The sequence below is a fragment of the Pezoporus wallicus genome, unplaced genomic scaffold (genome assembly GCF_028554395.1).
Source record: "Pezoporus wallicus isolate ANWC-B61680 ecotype Strahan unplaced genomic scaffold, APGP_CSIRO_Pwel_v1 contig_8649, whole genome shotgun sequence".
Classification (NCBI taxonomy): domain Eukaryota; kingdom Metazoa; phylum Chordata; class Aves; order Psittaciformes; family Psittacidae; genus Pezoporus; species Pezoporus wallicus.
Genome location: NW_026639134.1, coordinates 1083369 through 1105708, shown reverse-complemented (window position 1 = coordinate 1105708; position 22340 = coordinate 1083369). Strand labels below are relative to the sequence as shown.

The window sequence follows — 22340 nt, the reverse complement described above, 5'->3', positions numbered from 1 at the left end:
AGAGCAGCTCCCAGGAGAGACAGGCAGAGGCAGGGCAAGGTGGGGCAGGGGATGAGATTGCACTGTGAGATTGGTACTCGTGCCCTCTCCTCGCGTGTGAACCTGCCCAGAGGAATGCCCCTGCTTGCTGGTGCTGTGAGGTGCACGTGTTCACCTTGGCCACAGTGTGCCAGCAGCTGCACTCGTGGTGGCCTTGCCAGCTCTGCACCAGGCTGTAGAGTGGAGTCCCTGTGCCCCATCTGCAGCTGAGGGCCTCAGTGTCCTTCTGTACCCACACACACCTCTTTGCAGTTCAACAGACCACCTGGAAACTGGGGGGTGCCCCTCATGACCGGCAGCAGGACCATCCAAACCATCAGTCTTGGGTGCTGGACCATGCAAACCATCACCCCTGGGTGCTGGACCACGCAAACCATCACCTCTGGGAGATGGACCATCCAAACCATCACCCCTGGGAGCTGGACCATCCAAACCATCACCCCTGAGAGCTGGACTATCCAAACCATTACCCCTGGGTGATGAACCATCCAAACCGCCACCCCAGGAGATGGACCACGCAAACCATCACCTTGGAGAGCTGGACCATCCAAACCATCACCCCTGGGAGATGGATAATCCAAACCATTACCCTGGAGAGCTGGACCATACAAACCATCACCTCTGAGAGCTGGACGAGCTGGACGATCCAAACCATCACCCCTGAGAGCTGGACCATGCAACCAATCACCCCTGGGAGCTGGACCCAACACCAAAAACTGCTTCTGCCTCAAAAACCGTCGCTCTCAGCCTCCACATAGGCCCACACCCCTCATCCGCTCCCCACAGTACAAGCAGCCCAGCATCCTGCAGCCCCAGCTGAAATGGTCCCACTGCTCTGGCCCTCCAGCTACGGCTGAAGGTGTCCTGCTAGGGTAGGGACTTGGGGTGCGTGGACAGAATCTGACCTACAGCTTTGGGGATCAGCCCTTTGGTTCCCAGTGGAGATGGAAAGCTCTGTCCATGTGGTACCAACAGATGCCATGGTCAGTGTGTTGAAGCTGCCTGAAGCATTCACAAGAGTTCAACTGTGCTGCTAAGGCTGTGGCCAGTGCTTGCAGTATCCAAAGCAAACCACACGTCTACAGCCAAGGCTGTTCATTAGCACAGATAGGGCAGTTTGGGAGGGGGCAGCAGTACACATGTGGCTTTTTGGACCGAAGGGCATCTGGGCCTGTGTTAGTTCTGAGTCCTTGGCTTAGATCACAGTTAACTACTGCCAGCAAGGTCTAAAGGTGCTGAGGGGGAGAGGATTCCAAGGCTTCTCCCTGAGAAGTGTGGATAATGGTTTTTCCCTCAGTGCTTTAGTGAGGGCTTCCTCTGTGTGCTGGAACGCTCTGTACTTGGCAGCTCCATACACCAGTCTTTCGCTTCCATGTATCATCTGCTGCTAACCCCTGGCCATGATCAGCTGCTGGAAAGCCATAATTTTGAAAAAAAAACCACAAAATAAACCCCATCCGGTTCTACAGTATCTATTTATATGGGCTGCATGTATGTTATTTTTCAAATGCCAACACCTGACATTAACTTAAGAGAGATTATTCTAGCTGGATCTAATAAATGACATTGATTTAAACAATACTGAGCTGGTTTCTACACCTCAAGTGTGTAACAGCCATTGATGCTGGCTAGTCAAAGCTGTTAACTGTAGTAAACTGAAATAATTTCTGAGGAAACTAAAACACCTGCAAATCATAGAATCCCAGACTGGTTTGGGTTGGAAAGGACCATCCAGTTCCAACCCCCTGCCATGGGCAGGGACACCTCACACTAGACCATGTCATAGAATCATCGAATCATAGAATAGTTTGGGTTGGAAAGGACCTTCAGATCATTCAGTTCCAACCCCCCTGCCATGGGTAGGGACACCTCACACTAAACCATGTCACCCAAGGCTCTGTCCAACCTGGCCTTGAACACTGCCAGGGATGGAGCATTCACAACTTCCCTGGGCAGCCCATTCCAGTGCCTCACTACCCTTACAGTAAAGAATTTCATCCTTATATCCAATCTAAACTTCCCCTGTTTAAATTTAAACCCATTACCCCTTGTCCTGTCACTACAGTCCCTAATGAAGAGTCCCTCCCCAGCATCCCTAGTCCCCTTCAGATACTGGAAGGCTGCTATGAGATCTCCATGCAGCCTTCTCTTCTCCAGGCTGAACAGCCCCATCTTTCTCAGCCTGTCTTCATATGGGAGGTGCTCCAGCCCCTGATCATCCTTGTGGCCTCCTCTGGACTTGTTCCAACAGTTCCATGTCCTTTTTATGTTGAGGACAGCAGAACTGCACACAATATCCAGGTGAGGTCTCATGAAGGCAGAGTAGAGGGGCAGGATCACCTCCTTCAACCTGCTGGTCACGCTCCTTTTGATGCACCTCACACTAAACCATGTCACCCAAGGCTCTGTCCAACCTGGCCTTGAACACTGCTAGGGATGGAGCATTTACCAGTTCTTTGGGCAACCTGTGCCAGTGCCTCACCACCCTCACAGTAAAGAACTTCTTCCTTATATCTAACCTGAACTTCCCCTGTTTCAGTTTAAACCCATTCCCCCTTGTTCATGCACATTGGTATTCCCAAGTCTGGCTGCTGAGATTCACTGTCTGTCATTATGCTGCGTGTTACACAGCCTTGACTCTTTACAAAGCTGGTTTCATCTGTGTGATTCACATACAGTAATTCACCTTCAAGCGTGCTTGTTTTGAGTCTGCCAAAGTGCTTGTTTGGATCTGAATTTGATACGCAATCATCTAACAGTTGAAGCACGTCTAATTTATATATATTTTAAACTGGTCTATTTTTATCTCTAAATATTAGTCATTTACAGTACTTCTTCAGTAATATTTTGGACAAGAACAGATTTTTGTTTAAGTACTTAAATCTATCTAACTGGATAAACTGCTAATGCTGCAGACTGGCATTCCAGTCCGAATACTATAGCTGTGATCAAAAACTGCAGCTATGGTGATATCCCATTTTTTTTCTGGTTTATTAGATAAAAATACCTTTTGCAAAGTGTACTGCAGATAAGATTTTCATTAATTCTTTTTTACTATATTACACTTCTTCATGCAAGATTTGGCTGAACAGAAGTATAAGCAGAATTACATCCCTATTAAGGTGTGGTAAGTAGGTGTTTTCTCACTTAAAGTAAGATCTAAAAGTTTCACTAATAAGGTAAAATTTCACTCTTATCCAAGCCACTTAAAATGCCACAATCTATTTTCTCTTAAAAACACCTTAACGTTTTCTTAGCCAAAGAAGTCTAAATTAAGGCCTTGATAACTAATACGCAATATACTTAATATATGTCTGTACTGCAACACCTTTTAGAAACACCTTGGTGACAATTATTTAAGAGATTTAAAGGAAAAGATTCCCTGCTGTCAGCAGCAGACCTCCAGATCTGGTCATTATTACTCTTAGTCTTACTTCAAAATTTCTACAAGCAAATGGAGTTTTATAAGTTCAGGTTTTATTTTCTGCAAAGTAAAATTAATGTAAACATTCATAATTCATATTTACTCCATCCATTAAACCTTGGTGTACCATGGCACTGATCTGATGGCAGTCAGAACTTGAAAGTCAGGTTGCTTGCCCATGACAGAGGTTTCTAAATCAATAAATACAATTGAAAATGAAAACAGTTCACAATATAAAAGCACAGGATCTGAAACCAAATGCTGCAGTACACAGGAGCCATTCTTTAGAACTGTGTAAATAGAACAACTGTCACTAGAACACCCTCTATAAAAATAAAATGCTTTGTTAATATCTGCTGTTACCTAAAGTTCGGTAAATCATGCCAAATAGCACAAAATACAGTAGCTGGAAAATGTAGGCCCATCTCATTCTTCGGCATAGCTGTGTAGAAATCAAGAGGGATTATCTGCTCCTTCCTTAAGCTTTTTTCTTTTTTCTTCTAGTGTTTGTCGAAATACTTTTTGCAAGGTGTTATAAACATATGGTCCATTTTCAGAATCAAAGCTTGTCTGATAAAAGGGAGAAATTGAAGTTCAGTTGTTAAATTGATGTCATACAGCAAAATGCAAAGGAGATGACCAACATAAAGAAAAGTTTTAAGATTTATCAAAGGAAACCTATGTTTCATGATGGAGTACTTAATGCTGAGTATTTTCAATGTTATGCTGACTGGACAGTAAAACAAACTAGTAGAAGGAGAAACGTCACTTGTTTCAACAGGTAACATGTACAGGTTACAAGATATTAGGAAGCAGGATGATGAATGTTCTGTTCGTATAACTTTGCCTGCTGAATCGGAGAAGCAAGCAGCTCTGAGCTGAGCAATGGCAAGTCTAACCTGGCACTGCTATTAAATGATCCCAAAAGCAGAAGTTATTTACGCACAACCTATATTAAGGACCCAAAACATAACTGAACTGCAGTGTAATTCAGAACATGATTTTAATCTGATGGAAAGGCTCCAAGTGGTACAGGATCAACAGAAGCCTTTGGTAAGCTACTCCCAGTGACTAATTATTCTTACCCCTTAAAAAATTATCTTTTCCCTAATCTGAAGAAGCCCATGAATTGGCAGTGATCCAAACCCAGACAAATGAGACTGACGGATTAAGGCTGTAGTGACAGAATTTAATGTTGCTGAGAATATTTTGTACCCTTTCTGTAGGCTGATTATTATAAAATGTAAATTCTGAGAGTGAAGCATGTGGACACTACGTGTGAAGGAACTGCTGTAACCTTCCTCACAGAGGCCTGCTCTGTTAATGCACCCTCCATGATTTAAAACAAATAAATAAAGATGGTTACTTGCCTTAGTGAAAGCTTTAATAGCACGAGCAAGTAAGGCCTCCTCCACATCGGCTGGTAGCATTTGCAAGTTCACCACACAGTGTAAAATACAAAGGATAGTCTGACACTGTTCCTGGTGGGCAAAAGAACAGCAGCTCATTAGAAGAAATATTTTCATGAAGAACATTTAATTTTCAGGTTTTGTTAATTGCTGCTTAAATATCAGACTGTGCCTTCATGTATTGAAACCTTCAGGTGCAGGAGTTAGGGAGGGAATTTTCACCAGCCTAAAAAAAAGCCTCTACATTATTATTTCAGTCATGGTGGAAGAAACTCTTCTCTTGCAATGTACCACAAACAGCTCTGGAAAGTTCTAGGAGGTTGGACATGCATCTGGAGACTGATTTTTAAAAGTCCTCTATAAAACAGTGGCATTCTTGAGAACTGGCATGGAAAAAGTGAGATTTGATCTTTTCAGCCCCAGATGTTACGCATGTTTAAGGCTCTTTCCCCAAACCACTGAAGGAAGCTTGCAGGAAGACACCTGGGCAGTACTAGCAAAGGGAGTGAAGTTATCTCTGGGGTGCTAGTTCCATCCCTTTTCCAAGGGAGATAAATCACACTCCAGGGATTTCACTTCATGACAATTAAATTAAAACTTCAGGGATTTCTGGGAGGAGCAGCTAAATATGCACCAGTACATACCAGGGGCTGACTGCCTGGAGACCAGATTGGCAGGAAAGAACCTGGTGTCCCAGTGCATGCAAAGTTGAACATGAACCAGAAATGGGCCCTTGTGGTAAGGGCAGCTTAAAAGCGTCCTGGGCTGCATTAAACAGAGAGTTGCCAGCTGGTCAATTGAGGTGCCATGTCTGGACTACTGGGTCCAGCTCTGAGCTCTTTGGTACAAGAAGGACATTGACACACTAGAACAAGTCCAATGAGGGGCCACAAAGATGATTCAGGGACTGAAGCATCTCACATACAAGCACCCTGCTCCAGTTGACTCTGTTTGGAGAAAGGCAGTTGGATAGTCCAGAGGTTCCTGCCAACTATTCTGTGATTCCAAAACAATTTAAAAAAGATAATATAAGATAAACTAGTATTTTTTAAATATAACCCCCCATAATTATTAATCATTTACATTCATTTATAACATGTCAGGCAGTAATTTTTCATTTCATACAAATAGAAAATTAAGACTGATAAGAGTGGAGGAATGCTTCAGGAAGAAACATGGTGGGTTTAGATGAACTCAGTTATTCTGAAAGTCATGTCATGAAGATGGTGCCTGCACGTAGAGTTCTCACCACCTGTTTATTAGAAGCTGTATTCCTGGATATCTGGAGGCTGTTAAGAAGGGCCCCATTTTCTTCATAAATACTTCAAAACCAGAGAATTAGGAAATGAAATTGTGTGACAAGAATAGAGGGGAGTTGTTTGTTGGGAAGGTGTTTGGGGTTTTTTTTATATCCCTCACATCTAGCCCTTTGGGCAAAGCACAGTTAAACAGCTGGGATCAGAAGTACCTGTTTTTCATAAATATTTCAGAATACAGATGGCCACAGTTCTGATTTACATTGAAGAATTTGGCCTGGCTTCTGATTCCTCAAATTGGCAAATTCTATGTATTCCTTGTCCCAGCTCTTCCAAAGCTAATGGACTAAGATGCTTGCACAGCAAATATGACAGCCATGAAGCACAGCTGTCAGATGGGACATTAACAAAAGCCATCCATTGAGTCACAGAGAGAAGGTTTCTCATCTTCGCCTGTGGATCTCACACTGCAGAATGTGCAGGGCAATATGCTGAAGGTGAGCTTCTACTCAGCAGTGTTCACAGACAGTATCTGGTATTTTTCCTATCATATTAATCATCATAGTACTGATTAAAACTTACACTCTTCAATACTATAATAATCTTCATTCTTATTTTGAAATAGACTGAAGTCAAGTACAATCCCCTTGTCTGAAGACCATAAATGAATAGTTTAACATGCATTAACAAAATGTACTTGGCAGTTAAAGAATTAATTTACAGATCTACCTTTCTCAGTAAGTAAAGTGCCTCTTGTGACTCTGTGCATTTTTGTGCCAGCATGTCAACATCATCTTTGGATATAATAGGTTCTTTCAGCTGCTCTATCCATGACCACATCAAGCTACAGAGGATAAAAGGATCTCTCTCGGTACAGATTTTATCCCAAGCTCCATCTCGAGCATTCAGTTCTTTCTTCAAAACAAAACAAAACAAAACTGAAAATGCATCATCTCTTTCCTTTTGGCAACATTCCCTTTGGCTGCTTATGTTCTAACAAAAAAAGAAAACAAAAAAAAACCTTAAGAGTTGCAAAAAAATGTAAAACTCTAGTTTTTTACAAGGCATCAATATTTACCAACACAAGTGATCCCTTAATACAGAAGGATGACATACAGTGCACCTCAGAACCTCCCCATTATCTACTAGAATACATAAACCAGGTTGGATTCCAACTTCAAACATTGCCAGGAGGATTTGGCTTTGAGGATAAGCATTGAAGTTTCTATTAAATTCTTTTACACACAGAATCCTCCGATGAGTTCTGAGAAAGCACTGATTAAAATCAACACAGCTCTACATGAAAATCTGTAGTACTCTTACGCTACCAGGAGCCAAGTTACAACCGCAAGTAACTGCATCAGTTATCTTTAGTCACTAAAAAGATTGAACACAACAAGAAGCAGTGTTCTAATCTCCTGATAGAGACCAAAACTGTAGGTGTATTTTGCTTGCTTTTGAATGAACTGGCCTATAATTGACACATGCAGTCATTCACTGAATCACAGTATAAACTGGTGTCCCAGTGTGCCATTTCAAAGCTCATGGTGGCATTTTTGCCACCTAGGAATTAACCTAGGTGAAATATGCAGAGCACGTAACATTGAAACAAGTTAATAATTACCTGCCACATTTCTACCTTCTGCTTCACTTCATCCTCTTCCAGAAATTCATTTATATCTGCAAGTGCTTTTGCTGCCAAAACTCTTCGGGCTTCCAGACTTAATTCTGACTGTATAACAATGTGTGGAATTGCCTCTGACACATCTTTGCTCCCTTGGCTTTCACATCCAATGGAAAAGTTCACTTTAGAAGAAGAAGAAGAATCTGAGTCCTCAGAGACATAGACTCTTCTGCCATACATATTAGTCTTGTGGTCTTTTCTATGAGCAGTCTCATTGGTAAAATTATGCCTTGGTGTTCCAGGTTCCCTGGTGTTGTGGATAGATGACAGACCTGAAGAGAAGGTTCTGCTGCGTGGCACTTCTTTGGTAGAGTTCCTTCTGTGGTGAAGTGAGGACCCATCTTTTCGTCCATCCAGATTAAATTTACCTTGACTCCAGAACATGCATGTATTACGCACTAATGCTCCTTTGTGTAAATCAAACTGTGGCTTTTGGTCATCTGTGGCAGAACATTCCTCACCACTGTTCTGCTTAAGTTTGTTGCACAGTAATATCTGAGCAGGTACTGTCCAGGCAGTTTCTCCTTGTTCTAAAAGAAATTCAGTTCTCCTTAAATCTGACTCACTATAGCTTAGACGCCTTTTCAGGTGAGTAAGAGGCTGGAGGCATTCAACATTCCTTCTTTTCCAAAGAGGATCACAATCATGTCCCAGAGAGAAAAGAGAATCCTGGGTCTCAAAAGTGGATGAGTTGGTGTGGGAGTCAGATGTATCACTGTCCTGCCTCGCAAGTTCTCTGTCCAGCTGTGTGGACACTAACTGAGAAACAGTCTTTTCAATTTCAGCTGAGAGATCTGGTAGATCTAACAGTTCTGCCTCTATCACTTGTCTGTTTTCAGCCAAGTCTAGCAACAACTTGCAAACTAGATGAATAAGTTTTGGCACATGTTTGAGATGCCTGCTCTCATAACCATGGAGCAGATGCCTCTGACGGGTCAGGTACTGGGACAGGGTCACTGTGTGTGCCTTGGGATCACAGCATGCAAATACATTTCTCAGAGGAACCAAAAACTGAGTGAATTCCCTGATGCATAGTAACTGCCCTCTTGTCTGAATAGAATTAGGCCTTTTTGCTCTGACAAAAAGAATGGCTTGATCAGCACTCATTCTTGTTGCAAAAACTAAGTAGCAAGCTATTAGAACACCTGGAAAATATAAACACAAGCATTAGTTGAAGAACTGTCAGACTAAAGCAAATACTTAGTGGAACTATAGGATAAAGATTAATATAGGTGAAGATACAGGCTTTATGTCCTCTCTCACATGATGCTCTTACTGAAGTATAGTTGCATTTGTTGGGTCACAAAATAGCAAACCCATTCTCATGGTCAGTGAGAAAGACAGTTTCTCACCACAGCATCTCTGGGAGTTCCACAGGAGCAATGGTGGTTTCTACAGGAAGGACATGGGCAAAACAGTCTTGAAAGAAGTAACAGATCTTAGCTGCTCCACCAAATCCACCTCATCTAAAAGTGAGTGGCAGGTTTGTAACCATGTAATAAATACTGGACAATGAAACTATTGGTGAAATGAAAGTATAGGTGAATTTTTCCCATTTAAAAAAAAAAAGGTGTCCCATTTGAATGGAACAGGGAATTATTACACAGATTCAAAAACTCGCTAACATTACAGGTCCTGTTTTTAATATAATAAAGTTGATCTCCTGTAGCCATTCAGATAATTTTCACAAATGTTTAGCATTTTTAACCATTTTATAGATCTACATCTTGCAATGATACAGAATCAAAACAAACTATTAATCATTTCTAACTAGAGAAAAAGAATTCTGTGGATTTTGCAGGAGAGCACATACCTGTTCGACCAAGTCCTGCATGACAGTGAACAGCCACCCTCCCTTCCTGCAAGGCGAAAGCCATGACTTTTACCATATCCAGTATAGTAGTGAGAGATGCCACTCCATAGTCCTTCCATCCAAAATTATAAAAATAAACTAAAATAAAAAGAGAGTTATTTTCTGCCATCCCCAATGTGAAGTTTTCAGGACTATACACAGCAGAGATATGACTAATAAATGAGAGCACTAAAACTGCATAATGGATCTTAGACTCTAACTACATGTTGTTTGCAAGACACTATTTTCCCATTGCACTGTACACTTGCTCTTGAAATTTGATAAATACATGAAGCTAGTGAAGATTTGTCAAACTAAAGTTCAGCAAGAATGTAAAAGGTGTAACAAAACGCAGTGATTCATACCAAAATTACTGAGCTATATATAGAGAGAGGGTAATTTTTTCTATTTAGAAATAAAAGCACTTCTTCAGTCAAAAGCTGCTTCCTACAGAGAGGCACTTCTCCTCATCTCACCATAATACAAAAATACAAAAATACTGTCACTGCAAATGTCCTCCAATGAAACAACCTTTTATAGTCTAGATAAGAAAACAGGAATTGTAGCAGAATTTGAAATGTCATTTATGGTGTTCACATTAATTGTGAACTCAGAAGAAAACGACAGATTTAACCAACCCTAGTCCTGTCTTTATTCTAAACACCAGAACATAAACCCTCTGTCTCACTCTAGATATCAATGACCTTTGACAATGTGTTATTCACTCTCAATTATATTTGCCAATTTTCATGTTTATATCCCATTTTGTGCAACATTTCTTACATAGCTGCTTTAAACACACAAGAATTCAAATACAAACACCTTTAAGTGCAAAAATCAATAATTAATGAGGAAGAGCAGCAGGAGTGGACTCACTTCCAGCCTCCATAAAAGCTTCAGGAAGGTAGGTGAAGCCACTCTCTTGTTCTAGTGGATTCCCACAGCTCGCATGCTCCCCAGGACGCTGAAGGTTAATTATGGTTTTTATGCCACATCTTAAGGGAAGAATAGATGAGTCAAGGTATTATATGCAGCCAAAATCTCATTATCCCTTATTTTCTGAAACACACATTAATTCTTAGTGGAGAATAAATCTTTACCTGTCTATCATTAAAATGAAAGGATCTTTATCAACAATCCAAATCTATGTTGAAAGATAAAATGGATCAGGAATTACACTAGTAATACTTACAGTAAGTAATGACTAAATTTGTTACCTTTCAAACTGTTCAATAATTTTGTACTTTTCAATTAATTCTGTTGAGGGTCGAGCCATAGCCAGTATGTTATCTGTAATCCTGCGAAATCAGAAAAGTAGATAATAATGCTGTTATTAATAATTCCTTATATATGAATCTACCAAAGTTAGAATACTCTGTGATGATCAAAACCAACAGAAATATCTTGCTGATTTACCAGAAATGATTTTTAGTAAATTCTACTATCATATAGTGTTAGTGAAAAATCCTGTTAAGCTGATACAGATTCAACAATCAAAAGACAATTACTGGAACTGTTTAAATGCCAGGCCAATGAACATGGTAAAAAATTCAGATCTGTTTGGCCTTTTAAGGTCTGTATGTGCTGAACAGCACTTGCTGTTGCAAAAAAATCAGTAAGAATGTAGAGACACGTTTCATGTGACTGTTACTGCACATAAGCACATTTCAGAACACGCCTTTCGTTACTTCATCTTTAGTAAATGTTTGTAGTTCTAAATTCTATTATGAACACATTTTAATTCATTTGCATTTTAAACGTCAGCAAGGACTGTCTATAACCCAGAGCAGGTTCTTTGTAATTCTTGCATACAGATATTTATTCTTTTGGATCTGAATTAAACTTAGTGTATGTCGGCAGAAATCTTTCATCATCTTTACTGGGCTACGTACAATGGCCATTATGGTTTACTGTGAAGCTGTAATTCTGAACCAAGCTATCATTATGTCTTAAACTTAGCAGCAGCTGATTTTAAAAAAATCATTACTTTCTTTTGAATTCTCTCTTTTAATAAATACAATTGATGCAATTACATTTTAGTGAGAGCAAATGCTGCTTATTACCAAGAAGAGTAGAGCCCTTTAATGGCTTGCTCCTGGTCACTCCATCGAGCTGGGTTTTCATACTTGCAGGCACGGCCACCACATGCCATCGAGCACTGCATATGGCCAGGAATGACGTGGCGAAGGTGCTCCCCTACTTTAGTGTATTTTGCTGTTGGACGCCTCGAGCTTCCTGGAACACAGGGAAAAACAGACTTAGTAAGAAAGCTGAGAAATGCATCTCCACCTTAAAAGTGTCAGTTCAACCTTAACAGTCCCACTTCATCAATATGAAGTTACAAAACCCATAAATACATGGAATATAGATTTAAGGCTCATTTTCCAACACAGACTTCAAGGAAGCATTCTCAGGGGAAAAAGTTGTTTGCATTACTGCAGAAGTTGTCATTTCTCACAGTAACTTTAGTTTTTCTGATGGATTTAGAGGTGTGCAATACCCTTTGCAACAGAAAAACATGTCACTGTCCTCTTCCACCTGAAATCAAAAATACTTAAATACTTAGCCATACACTTGACATGGGGGTTAGAACTGGATGATCCTAATGTCCTTTCCAATCCTAACCACATTACGATTCTATGTGTGAATATGTTCTTCTGGTTCTTTATAACTCAGCTGTCACAGAGAAAAGCATGTATTAATTCTTGAGTAAGGAATGAGTGAACAGGAAAAATAATTAAACCTGAGTATTTTATGCATCTCTATAAAATACAGTTAACAGAAGTATATTCATTTAATACCAAGAAAATGCCCAGAACTGCCAACAGTCTTAACAAAAAGTACTTTACTTTTTTTCTCAGGAAAAGTTGCATCCAGCTCCTCGGGGCTCAGAGATGACACCGCCACCATAACCCGGTGAGTCGATGATGAGAGGACCTCGACAGCTGAGCTCCGGCGCCTCTGGATGATGCGAAGCAGGGGATCGGAGGAGGAATGCCTCCGACCCTGGAAAAAGTTGCTAAAAATACTGACTGCCGAACGTCTCCGGGGTGAGCCCTGCATGACTGACCAGCCCCAGCCAGCGGCTGGCTGTTGAGGATGCCCCGATAGGAAACCCAACTTGCTCAGTGCTGAAGTTGCGTAGAGCTGTGCATCCTTCTGTGTGCTCCAGCAGCTCATCAGCATGGGCTGAGCTATCTCCATAGTAACTAACAGCAAAGGAGCTGCTGCCAGCCATCCTTGGGGCTGCTCCAGTCTATAGGAACGGAGACTCTTTGGGACAAACTGTTCTGCTGCTCGATGAAAATAGTTGCATTTCAAATAGATAATTTTGCAAATGGCTTGGAAACAACCAAAACATTTTCCATAAACAATGTGGGCATTTAGTTCGTTGTCAATAACATGCATTCAGAACTCACTAAGGCACAAAATACTGGATTCAAAAGAACAATCAAAATGTAGCTGGAGACTCAGCTTCCTGAGAAATCTATATGTAAGCACATTATACTCCCCCACCTTTTGGTTAGACATTCCACAACCACCTCTCCTCCCCCACTTAGTTGCTCCAAAATGCATCATTAGCTCTGTAATGATTGGGATTAGTGTGTTCCTACTGAAATGGTTCAGTACATGATGAATTGTAGACTGTTCGCTCTGCACCATTCATATCTTCTAACAAAACACAATGTGTTATTCAAAACAAAAGACTTATTTTTTTTCAGGGCACAGCTGTTTTATTAAGCAAAGCTGTTAGCCGTGCAGACTGAGATAAAGCAGATGATGGGGAGGGGAGGAGATGGATCTGTTGAGTGCTTTAGGCTTTTGAAGGTAGATATTAGGTGGCAAATTGCCTCCCACTTCTCTTTAAGTGTGCTAAGAAGGAGAATGAGCTGGCCAGAAAGATTGCAGTGCTCTCAAAAGCACATTTTCATGCCACTGTGTGGAGAACAGACTGTAGCAATGCTAAACTTTGTCATCCCATTGTCTGTGCATTTGACTGCAGGTTAAAGATGGGGAAATCAAGAAAACCCACCATAACTTTGTTCAATAAGCAGCTGCATAAGCAGCTGCATTTTCCTGAAGATACATTCAACCTGTGTTTCTTTTTGTACGACAAAACCAGCACCTCTTATAGAGAAGCCTGCATAAGAGAAAGCTCTCTTACAGTAAAAATTCACAAGGCAAAAATCTACTATTTCTTCTAGATACTGAACAGGAATTGAGTGACTGAACTGTGAGTACTGCACACCGGTCCTTAAGGAAATGTGGTAAAGTTTGTTGCAGGCACCAGGCCTGAAACATCAGTAGTGATGTCATGGGAGGAAAGGAAAATGTTAACAATGACTCTGCTAGCTGTTGTCTCAAAACTCTGCCTATTGTAATTCAGCAATAAAGCTAGTATAAAGAGATGAGGAAAGAGTTAAATATAGTTTTATTTGGGGGGTTGGGTGGAAGAGAAAGGAGATGAAAAAGGCTATTTCAGGTGCTATGCATATCCAAGAAACATGGAGGATCTTTTCTAATTAATTATATTGCTTTCTTATATGTAATGCTTTTTCTCTACCCAGAAATTCTTCTTCAGTGTATATCAAAAGACAGTGGAGCCGGAAATAAGCAACGTAAAATACTGCATGTCATTATTTTCCTCCTGAATGTAGCAGGATTTGACCCAAAACAGTAAGAAATAATTACAACCTGTAAGAGTGGAAATACTTTATTAGGAAGGGGAGTTTTGCTAAAGATGTGTTTGTTTTTTCAGAGAGCTGGGCTGTTTCTGAGCACAAAAATTACAGTTTCTTCAACCAAGAAATGTGACAATACGAATGTTACAGAAAAGCTTGACATGTTAACACATCGTGGTGATGATACAGTAATGCAGTCTGGTTTTGTGTATAAATATTTTATGTTTATAATTGGGGTAGTATTTCTGGGGTTTATAATTTTCTATGGAAAATGGTTTGGGGTCTTGGAGAGGTTTGGTTTGGGGTTTTTTTTGTGGTTCCCCCCCGCCTCTGAATTTCTTGAAGCATTTTTTTCTTGCTATATCAGAGAAAAATTATTACCTGAACTCATATTTGCAAGATACAAACTGCTCTCTAGCAACGAAGAATACGGTAGTTCATTTTGCAGCAGAACTCCTGCAGCCATTGCAGTACCTGTTGAAACAGTAATAACATTCACTGAAAATCTGCAACAGAAGCACAAAAATGCACAATAAAGCTGAAAATCAAACCTGGCACCTGGTTATGAAGTTGTCCAAGAACTGGGCAGTCTGACAGGGCCTGTACTGCCCTTTTGGTGCACAGCATCTTAAAATTCAACAGCTTCACTCTCCATCCTAGCACTTAGAAGTTTAGTTGATTGTGCATTTCAAGCTCTATGGAGTTTGACTGATGATGTGCTTTGTAAATGCATGTTTTATATGGACAAGAATCCCTCAACTCATTTAATGTAAAGCCATGTTGATTTTATCACATTCTTAAAAGTAAAAACATGACCAGAGATCCTGACTAGAAATCTTGCAATGGGCAGTTTCAGCAAAGCCAATGGTATCATAACGGCAGCACCGCTTCTACATTGCGCCATTTATAGTTCTAGTTGATACTTGCCAAACAGACTGTCCACAGGCCTTATGCCTTCTCTACTCTCTTCCCTCTGTTTTTAGTCTGTTGGCATGCTTAAAGTCACATGTGACGATCCTCCTGTAACAAGAAACCTGAACACAGGGTTTTTTTTCTCTTGCTTTAGTATAATTTTTAATACAAGTCCTGTTCTGAAGACCTTCTATCTGACAAAAAAAACATAAGGGAAAGCTGTAAATGTGAACATATTAATCAGCCACTCTGATGTTTAAATAAAACATTTACATGGCTCTTGAGTGGATACTGTTACCCAGTGTAAGATCACCATTCTGCTTCTCTTACCTCTATAGGAAAATTGCTGCACATATAACAAACCCCCATTTTTTTATACCAAACTAAGTATATCTTTGCTCTATGATGTGTTTTTTTACTAACTAGGCAAAACTTAGGCCTCAAATTCTGCAAAACCAGTATAAGGACTAAGCAGTATAGATAGTGTTTTAAAAGACAGGTTTGCTAAAAGAATAAATAGCACTGTGGGGATGAGGTGGTGTATGGTGTTAATATTTATTGTCCACCTTTTATCTGTAATTCTGCATAGATGTTTTTAAAGTAAATATTTAAACAGATTTAAATAGAATCTCATTCATGCAGATATTACATGATCTATCACATCCTTGATATGTGATAGAATCAACTGTTTGTCCAACAGTGCTAGTGGACTTTATTCCAGAACATCATGTAGTGTAGCTCTTTCCTTTTCAAGATGCTTAAAGGTGGAACAGAATGCACATACACATTAATAAACCTTTAATACTGCTATATCAGTTGCCTCAAAATCATGGGAATTACATTTGTCAGTAAAAGCCAAAGGCCCTTTGAAACTTCAGTGATCCTCAGAAATTAATTTCTAATGTAAACATATTAATAGGACTATGAATTAAAATGAATCTTATTAAGGATTAAAGAATATCTGGAGCATTTTCTACTCAGCTACTTCGAGCATCTGACTCTGCACTTTTAAAAGTCTATCCTTTAATAAAGAGGCAGAAATGCTTGCATATAATTGCATTCTGTTTGGAGAAGTTCCAAAACCTCTATACTTTTCCCAGCAGACTTTGAAATCAGTAAAAGCTGGCTTTCATGATCAGAGGGAACTTTGTAGCTAAAGAAATTATTTTATTCCCCAAAATAATTTTCAGGGTTAATAAGAGCTGAATTAACTAAAATTGTGAGTTCCTACTTCTCAGAAGGTTCTCCTAAAAACTCTTAATAGCTTCTAATAGCTTGTTCAGATTACATGAACCATTTTTTTTTTTTTTTAAGCAGAATTCAGGCTGTCAGGGACCCTTAACTGAAAAGGGAAAAGATGGAGATGAATGCAGAAGATAATATACCTACAGTGTTACAGAATACTAGCAAGATTGTTCTAAATGGCAGAGGCAAACACTGCGTATATTTGCAGTGCAGCAAGTAAGAGCTCCCTTTCAGAAGATACACCAAAGCCCTATTTCCTGTGCTGTATAACCAGGCAGTTCCAACTGACTTCAGTATTTTGTCCACGTGCCTGCCAGTTTTCTGTCTTTATTTCCTGACAAGTGTTTTAAATTGCACAGTATGATCCATGTGAGCAATTCACTTGTATTTATTTCTGAAACAGAAAAGTGAAGCAAGATTATGACAAATTACTTCATGGAATTCTACTGCTCTCCCTCAAACAGATGTAAAATGTAATTTGGGACAGGAAGTACTATCTCAGTGTTGATCTTACTAGATAGGGGTACTACATTCCTGCACAGATAAAGAGTGTTAATGGTAAAAACAGTGCTTAAGTAAAAGAATCGACACTCCTGATTCTTCTATGTAGCAGATACTCTTAGTTTTTAAAAGGTCCTCTTCAGCAGTTTGTTCATCATATGAACACTCAAAAGGTCCTGAAGAAAAAAACAAGCCCAAAGTGTTATTCCAGGGCATGGTCCTCATTATCTGTCTGAGGAATGTGCTTGTGGCGATCATGGTACCACCTTAATCAGATCCGCTCAGTTATCTGGGACATGCATTTCTATTGCCATGACAGCAAAGAAGACTGCTCTTTCAGTCCCCATTCAAGACATAGAACGGTGTCTCAGGTAATGTTCATTCTCTTTATGGTTCATCATAGGAAGCAGTATCATTAAGTGTGCAGGAACAACACAGCTAATGAAACCAAGACAAGAGGAAAATAATGTCTGTGCTGTTGGCTGTCTGAAGTAAAAAGCAGCACCACACTCCCCAAAGAAACAAGGATCTCTAGAAATCATGATACACCATCAGATGTCAAGGACTAAGGGGAATATTTCAGGAAGTCCCCTCCAGGTGTGAATTTTATACTTGGTTTGATGTCTGTATGAACTTTTGAGGTGTGGGGGATGTCCCACTTTTGAGCAGATCAATTCCTATCAGAAAGGATCTAACATTTTTTGTTTCCCGTTCATTGCACCATTGATTCACTTGTTGCCTTAGTCAGGTAACATGACAGCTGTCAAGCCCTGCTCACTGCTTCATACATGTAGAGAGGGGACTTTCTTGCAGAGGAAGTAGTATAGGCACACTGCACTGAGATAGGTGAGATCGACCTGTGCTTCCACTTTCTTTTAAGGAGTGAAGCAACCTCTTGTCCACACTCATTTCCTCTGAAATAAAAGCATTCTGTGAAATTACAGGATGAGTAGTTCAGTGTCATGCAGCAAGGACAACTGAAATCCACAATGAAGCAGGCTCTGGACCTTTATGGTGACCAGAATGACAAAGAAGGAGCACACTGGCAGCATATTGTCCTGATTCACATGACCAGGCTGCAGTGTGGATGCATCACACGAGCAGTGGGGCTCACCACTTAGCAACTGGCTTAGGTGTCACTGCCTTGTAACAAGGAAGACTTCCTTTTAGTACGTCAGGATCTGGAAATCAGTGGCTTCCAGTCACTGGGATGAATTTTTGCTCCAGAACAAAGTGAGAGAAAAAAGCAATGTCCAGTGTTTTAGCAGCCATAAAAAAATCATATAGCCAAAAAGTGATGAGACAAGAAGATGCTGGTCTCACTCTACCTTAGCAGTTAAGATGCTTATTTAAAAGATGCAACTACTATCTTTCACTTCAGAACATGTTTTCAGGGCAGAGCGAAAAGCTTGTGTTCCAGACTGGAACAATTCCAGTTGGGGCAGTTCAGCTGCTGGCACAAACAGTAATCCCATTGTAAAGCTACCCACCGGATTTCTGCGGAACTCTACTAATAGTGACGTGTCATCTCTCCAGATCCATGTGGATTTGGTAAGTAAGAATATGACAGCTGACCACACATTTCAAAAGATGACGTTTATGTATGAACGTGGAAAAATCTTGGTCAAGATTTCAATTTTAAAACATTAGTGTAGAATAAAAGCTATTTTATACCTCATATATTCATACACTATAAGCAAATGCTGATGCTTGTGACTCTCACATGAAATTTGGAGGTTGTTTTTAATATTTTCTTGCCTTCTAAACTGATTTTGTCCCCTCCCCATTGCAGTGACATGTAAGGAACTATCCCATAGTGCAATTTTTAAAGGCACATGGTTGACTACAGACTCAGGTAGGGGCCATATCAGCTTTGTACCTAAGCACTTGGGTAATACCTCTAACATTTACTCTGTGGCCTGATTCTGCAGGTACTTATCTTCCTGAGCAGCTTTGCTCTTGTGAGCAGTCCCACAGAAGTCAACAGGGTATTTGTCTAAACATCAGATCACATGGGATAAAGTTTCATGGCCAAAATGCAAAGTTCTTAAACTGCACGAGTAAGATGTTTTAGAGACGTAACTAAAGTTAACTTAGACAACTAAGACTAAGCAAAAATATGTTAGTGTAGGGAGGACTGGGTATGTTAACGAAGTGACCCAGAGCTACTACATTACAACTTGGTCTCTAAATTTAGGCTTTAAATCTGGTGTTTTGAGATTGGCAGATCATGAAAGTTTTTAACAGAAAAATCTTACAAATCTGCTGAGACATAATCACTTCTACAGGAAGCACTGGCAAAGGAAACTCTGTATTTTAAATTACTACAGACTGATTTTAACATTGCTGGGAATAACAAAGAATTTATTTCTGAAGTGCTGTAAAAATCATAGGTAACTGTTTTGTGTTAAAATAGCTGCAAAGGGTGTTGTTCTAATATATATACCAGTAAGTAGGATCATGAGGAGTAGGTATTTTAGAAATACTTAAGCTACAGTTAACAGAAGTCTTGAAGGCAGTTTTAGCATCGAGTATTCAGTAGGTACACAGCTCAATTCCCTCGGCTTATTTGAAATGTGAACTATTTACTACTCAAGATACGGGACAGAGAAGTCAAGGTAATAATTTAACCAATTTTTCTTATACTTCAGTTTTATGTAAATTGCGCAGAAAAACAATACTGCAGCTCTTGTAAAACTGATTTCACTGGGACCACAACCAGAACTGATCTGTTATTTCTGTACGTGTTTTTCCCCCTTTGGGAAAAAAATATTCCCCATCTGTTTCAGTAAAAGGTGAATGTCATTTAATCATTAAGTTTGATATTTACAAAGGACTGTAGCTGCTTTCACGCACAAAAGAGACAAAAGAATATAATTCATTAGATGATGTAGGTGTTGGTCTGATGATTCACTATTTGCTAATCATAGGGTTTTTGACATAAATGGCAAGAAACTACAAGCTAAACTGTCTACAGCTGACTTGATTCATATTAAGTCACACCAGCTTTCTGCGGTAGTGTTAACCCAATAGTTAACAGACGTTATTTAAACTACCTTGAACAGGCTGTCAGCCAGTAATTACTATTAAGAATCATAAAGGAGATAGTGTAAAATGAATACATTCACTGTTCCACAAACAGAACTGGTGACCTCAGATACTCTTTATCGTGAATATCATGTTTACTAAGAGACTATCAGACTTGTAAGACCAACTACATACAGAAGAATGAAGTATTGTCAGTAACACATTTAAACAGCATTCAGAATTGGAAAAGTTTAAAAATTACTTCATTAGAGGAATTATTCTTTAATCTCATATTCAAAGCCATAGGAAGTTTATGAATAGTTTCAATAATTTCATTGTGACACCTTACCTGTTGCCCTGCAAAAAGAGTAGGTAATTGTTGATCCCTTCATTGTTGCAGTATCAACCACAGGAAATATTTTGTAGGGAATTCACATTTTACAGGAGAGAAGCAAATGCTGCTGCCACAGTATTTCCTGTAGTTAATTGGATTCCTGATGGTAATCTGGGAGGAGCCAGTAACTATCTTTTCTTCACTTAAGACTGTTTGAGGACTGCCTTATGGCCTGTGCAGATAATCATCCCATAAACTGCTTTCTGTGTCTGCCTAGATTTTAAAGGGATTGAGACAAATGGGCCACACCAACCTGATATTTTAATAACTGAATTTTCCATCTTTTCTGTTCACCTCATTTTCCTATAATCAGCCACAAGTAAATATATGTATGTGTGTGTCTGCATGCATCAGACAGCTAGGCAAGTAGCTACAGAGGTAATTTTGTGAAGTTACATTAATCACAGTGAAACTGATGCATTAAGTTTGAAACAGGATGAAAAGAAAATCAGACAAACTGTTTCAGTGTTATCTGTTGTTTAACCCTGAACAAAGCTTTTTTTCCGCCTCACCAAATGAAGCAGAGTATCATTAAAGTATTTACACTGAGATATAAATTACTGTGTTAAAAGTAACAGCTCAAAACCATAACAAAAATCAGTTCATCTGAATGTAAAAGATGTAATCTACTAAAAAAACAAAGACTCTGCTGATTTAACTAAGTACTAGATAAAGTAATAAAACAAGCTAAATAAGATACAGTATCTTACTTTATTTTACTAAATCAATTCCAACTACTAATTATTACCTGACAACAAAAAAAAAAGCCTTAATCTATTTCCTTTGCTTCCCTGCATGTCTTATTAAAACCTCCCAGCATTATTACGCACATTTCACTGCTCATCATTGTAAATGCCTCATGATTAATTAGAAACAAAATATTTGTGCAAGCTTCTGTCGATAGGGTATGTGTATTGTTTAAGCAAGCAAGGCAACCAGGCTATAGGAGACAACTCAAAGCTGATGCCACAACCTCATTCATTCCAAAAACATAGTCTCAGCTAAACACCTGCCTTAATTCTGGCTAACAGAGAGATGGGACATGTAACAAGACTAAATTGTTGTGTTAATTTTCAGATGTAATTTTGTAGCCAGGTTTTTGCTAATAAAAACAGGATGAAGAATCTAACTACTCTTCTATAGAAAAAATAATTCACAGAGCAAAGAGACAAATTAACAAAGTAGTCCTTAAAATTACACATCTTGTTTTTACTGATGTTGCAGGATAAAAAAAAATAAAAATCACATGTATGAACTAAACTGCATGCAGTCATTCTAGTACCAGCAAACATAATTTTTTATGTAAATGTACAGACATTTGTGTATAAAAAGCCCCAAAATGGGGTTTCCAAAGACTTGTACACTATTTTAGAATGCACAGTAAGGTACCTAAGTACTTAAAACCCCAAACAGACCGTGGAGCCTAAAATCCTGCACTGCGCATCTTTAGTATGTGGGTAAAAGTTTCAGTTACATGGGTACCAAGTGCCCACAGGTGGAACTGGAGGGTTCAAAACCTCCAGAACACTGATCCTAGCAGTGGGTCGCTGTGTGACAAGAGGCCCAGGAGAATGCAAGAACTGTTGACTTCCTGGGAATTAAAGACCTTTGGTAGAAACCTGTAACAGCATCATGGAAAATGTAGGGCAGAAGGAACTGGAGGTCAGCTAGTCCAACATCCTGCTCAAGGCGGGGCGGACTCCCAGGCTAGATCAAGCACTGAGAGATTACCTGTCTGAAGGTCCTTGCACAAGTAACACTCCCTGATAGCAGCACCGCTTCTTGGCATCATCAGGCATGGTTTGTAGTCATGAGAAGTGGCTCTAGCAGTGGAGTCTAAGAATTCTGAGTAAAGGGACACGTGTTTTTCAAGTGTCAGCACACAAAACCCGTGTTAAACAAATGGAGCGTCTGG

The 22340-nt window shown here is 39.7% G+C and overlaps 1 protein-coding gene across 8 annotated transcripts in view; it reads right to left on the bottom strand.

Annotated features, from left to right (window-relative positions):
• Positions 1-3496: 3496 nt before the first annotated feature.
• The window catches only part of PTPDC1 (protein tyrosine phosphatase domain containing 1), a 23087-nt gene continuing 4243 nt past the window's right edge, over positions 3497-22340 (bottom strand). For 3 of the 8 annotated variants that reach the window (XM_057413753.1, XM_057413750.1, XM_057413752.1), the window contains exons 2-9: positions 14728-14820; positions 11728-11899; positions 10882-10962; positions 10541-10659; positions 9626-9763; positions 7753-8957; positions 6858-7043; positions 4277-4944 (exon numbers count right to left, since the gene is read on the bottom strand). In XM_057413753.1, coding sequence (XP_057269736.1) covers positions 4552-4944; positions 6858-7043; positions 7753-8957; positions 9626-9763; positions 10541-10659; positions 10882-10962; positions 11728-11899; positions 14728-14812 — 2379 coding nt within the window. In that variant the 5' untranslated portion in view covers positions 14813-14820 and the 3' untranslated portion in view covers positions 4277-4551. Of the gene's footprint in view, positions 4034-4275; positions 4945-6857; positions 7044-7752; positions 8958-9625; positions 9764-10540; positions 10660-10764; positions 10809-10881; positions 10963-11727; positions 11900-12513; positions 13720-14727; positions 14821-20380; positions 20734-22340 lie in introns of those variants that run through there. The other 5 variants (XM_057413756.1, XM_057413755.1, XM_057413751.1 and 2 more) reach the window with 5 other exon arrangements.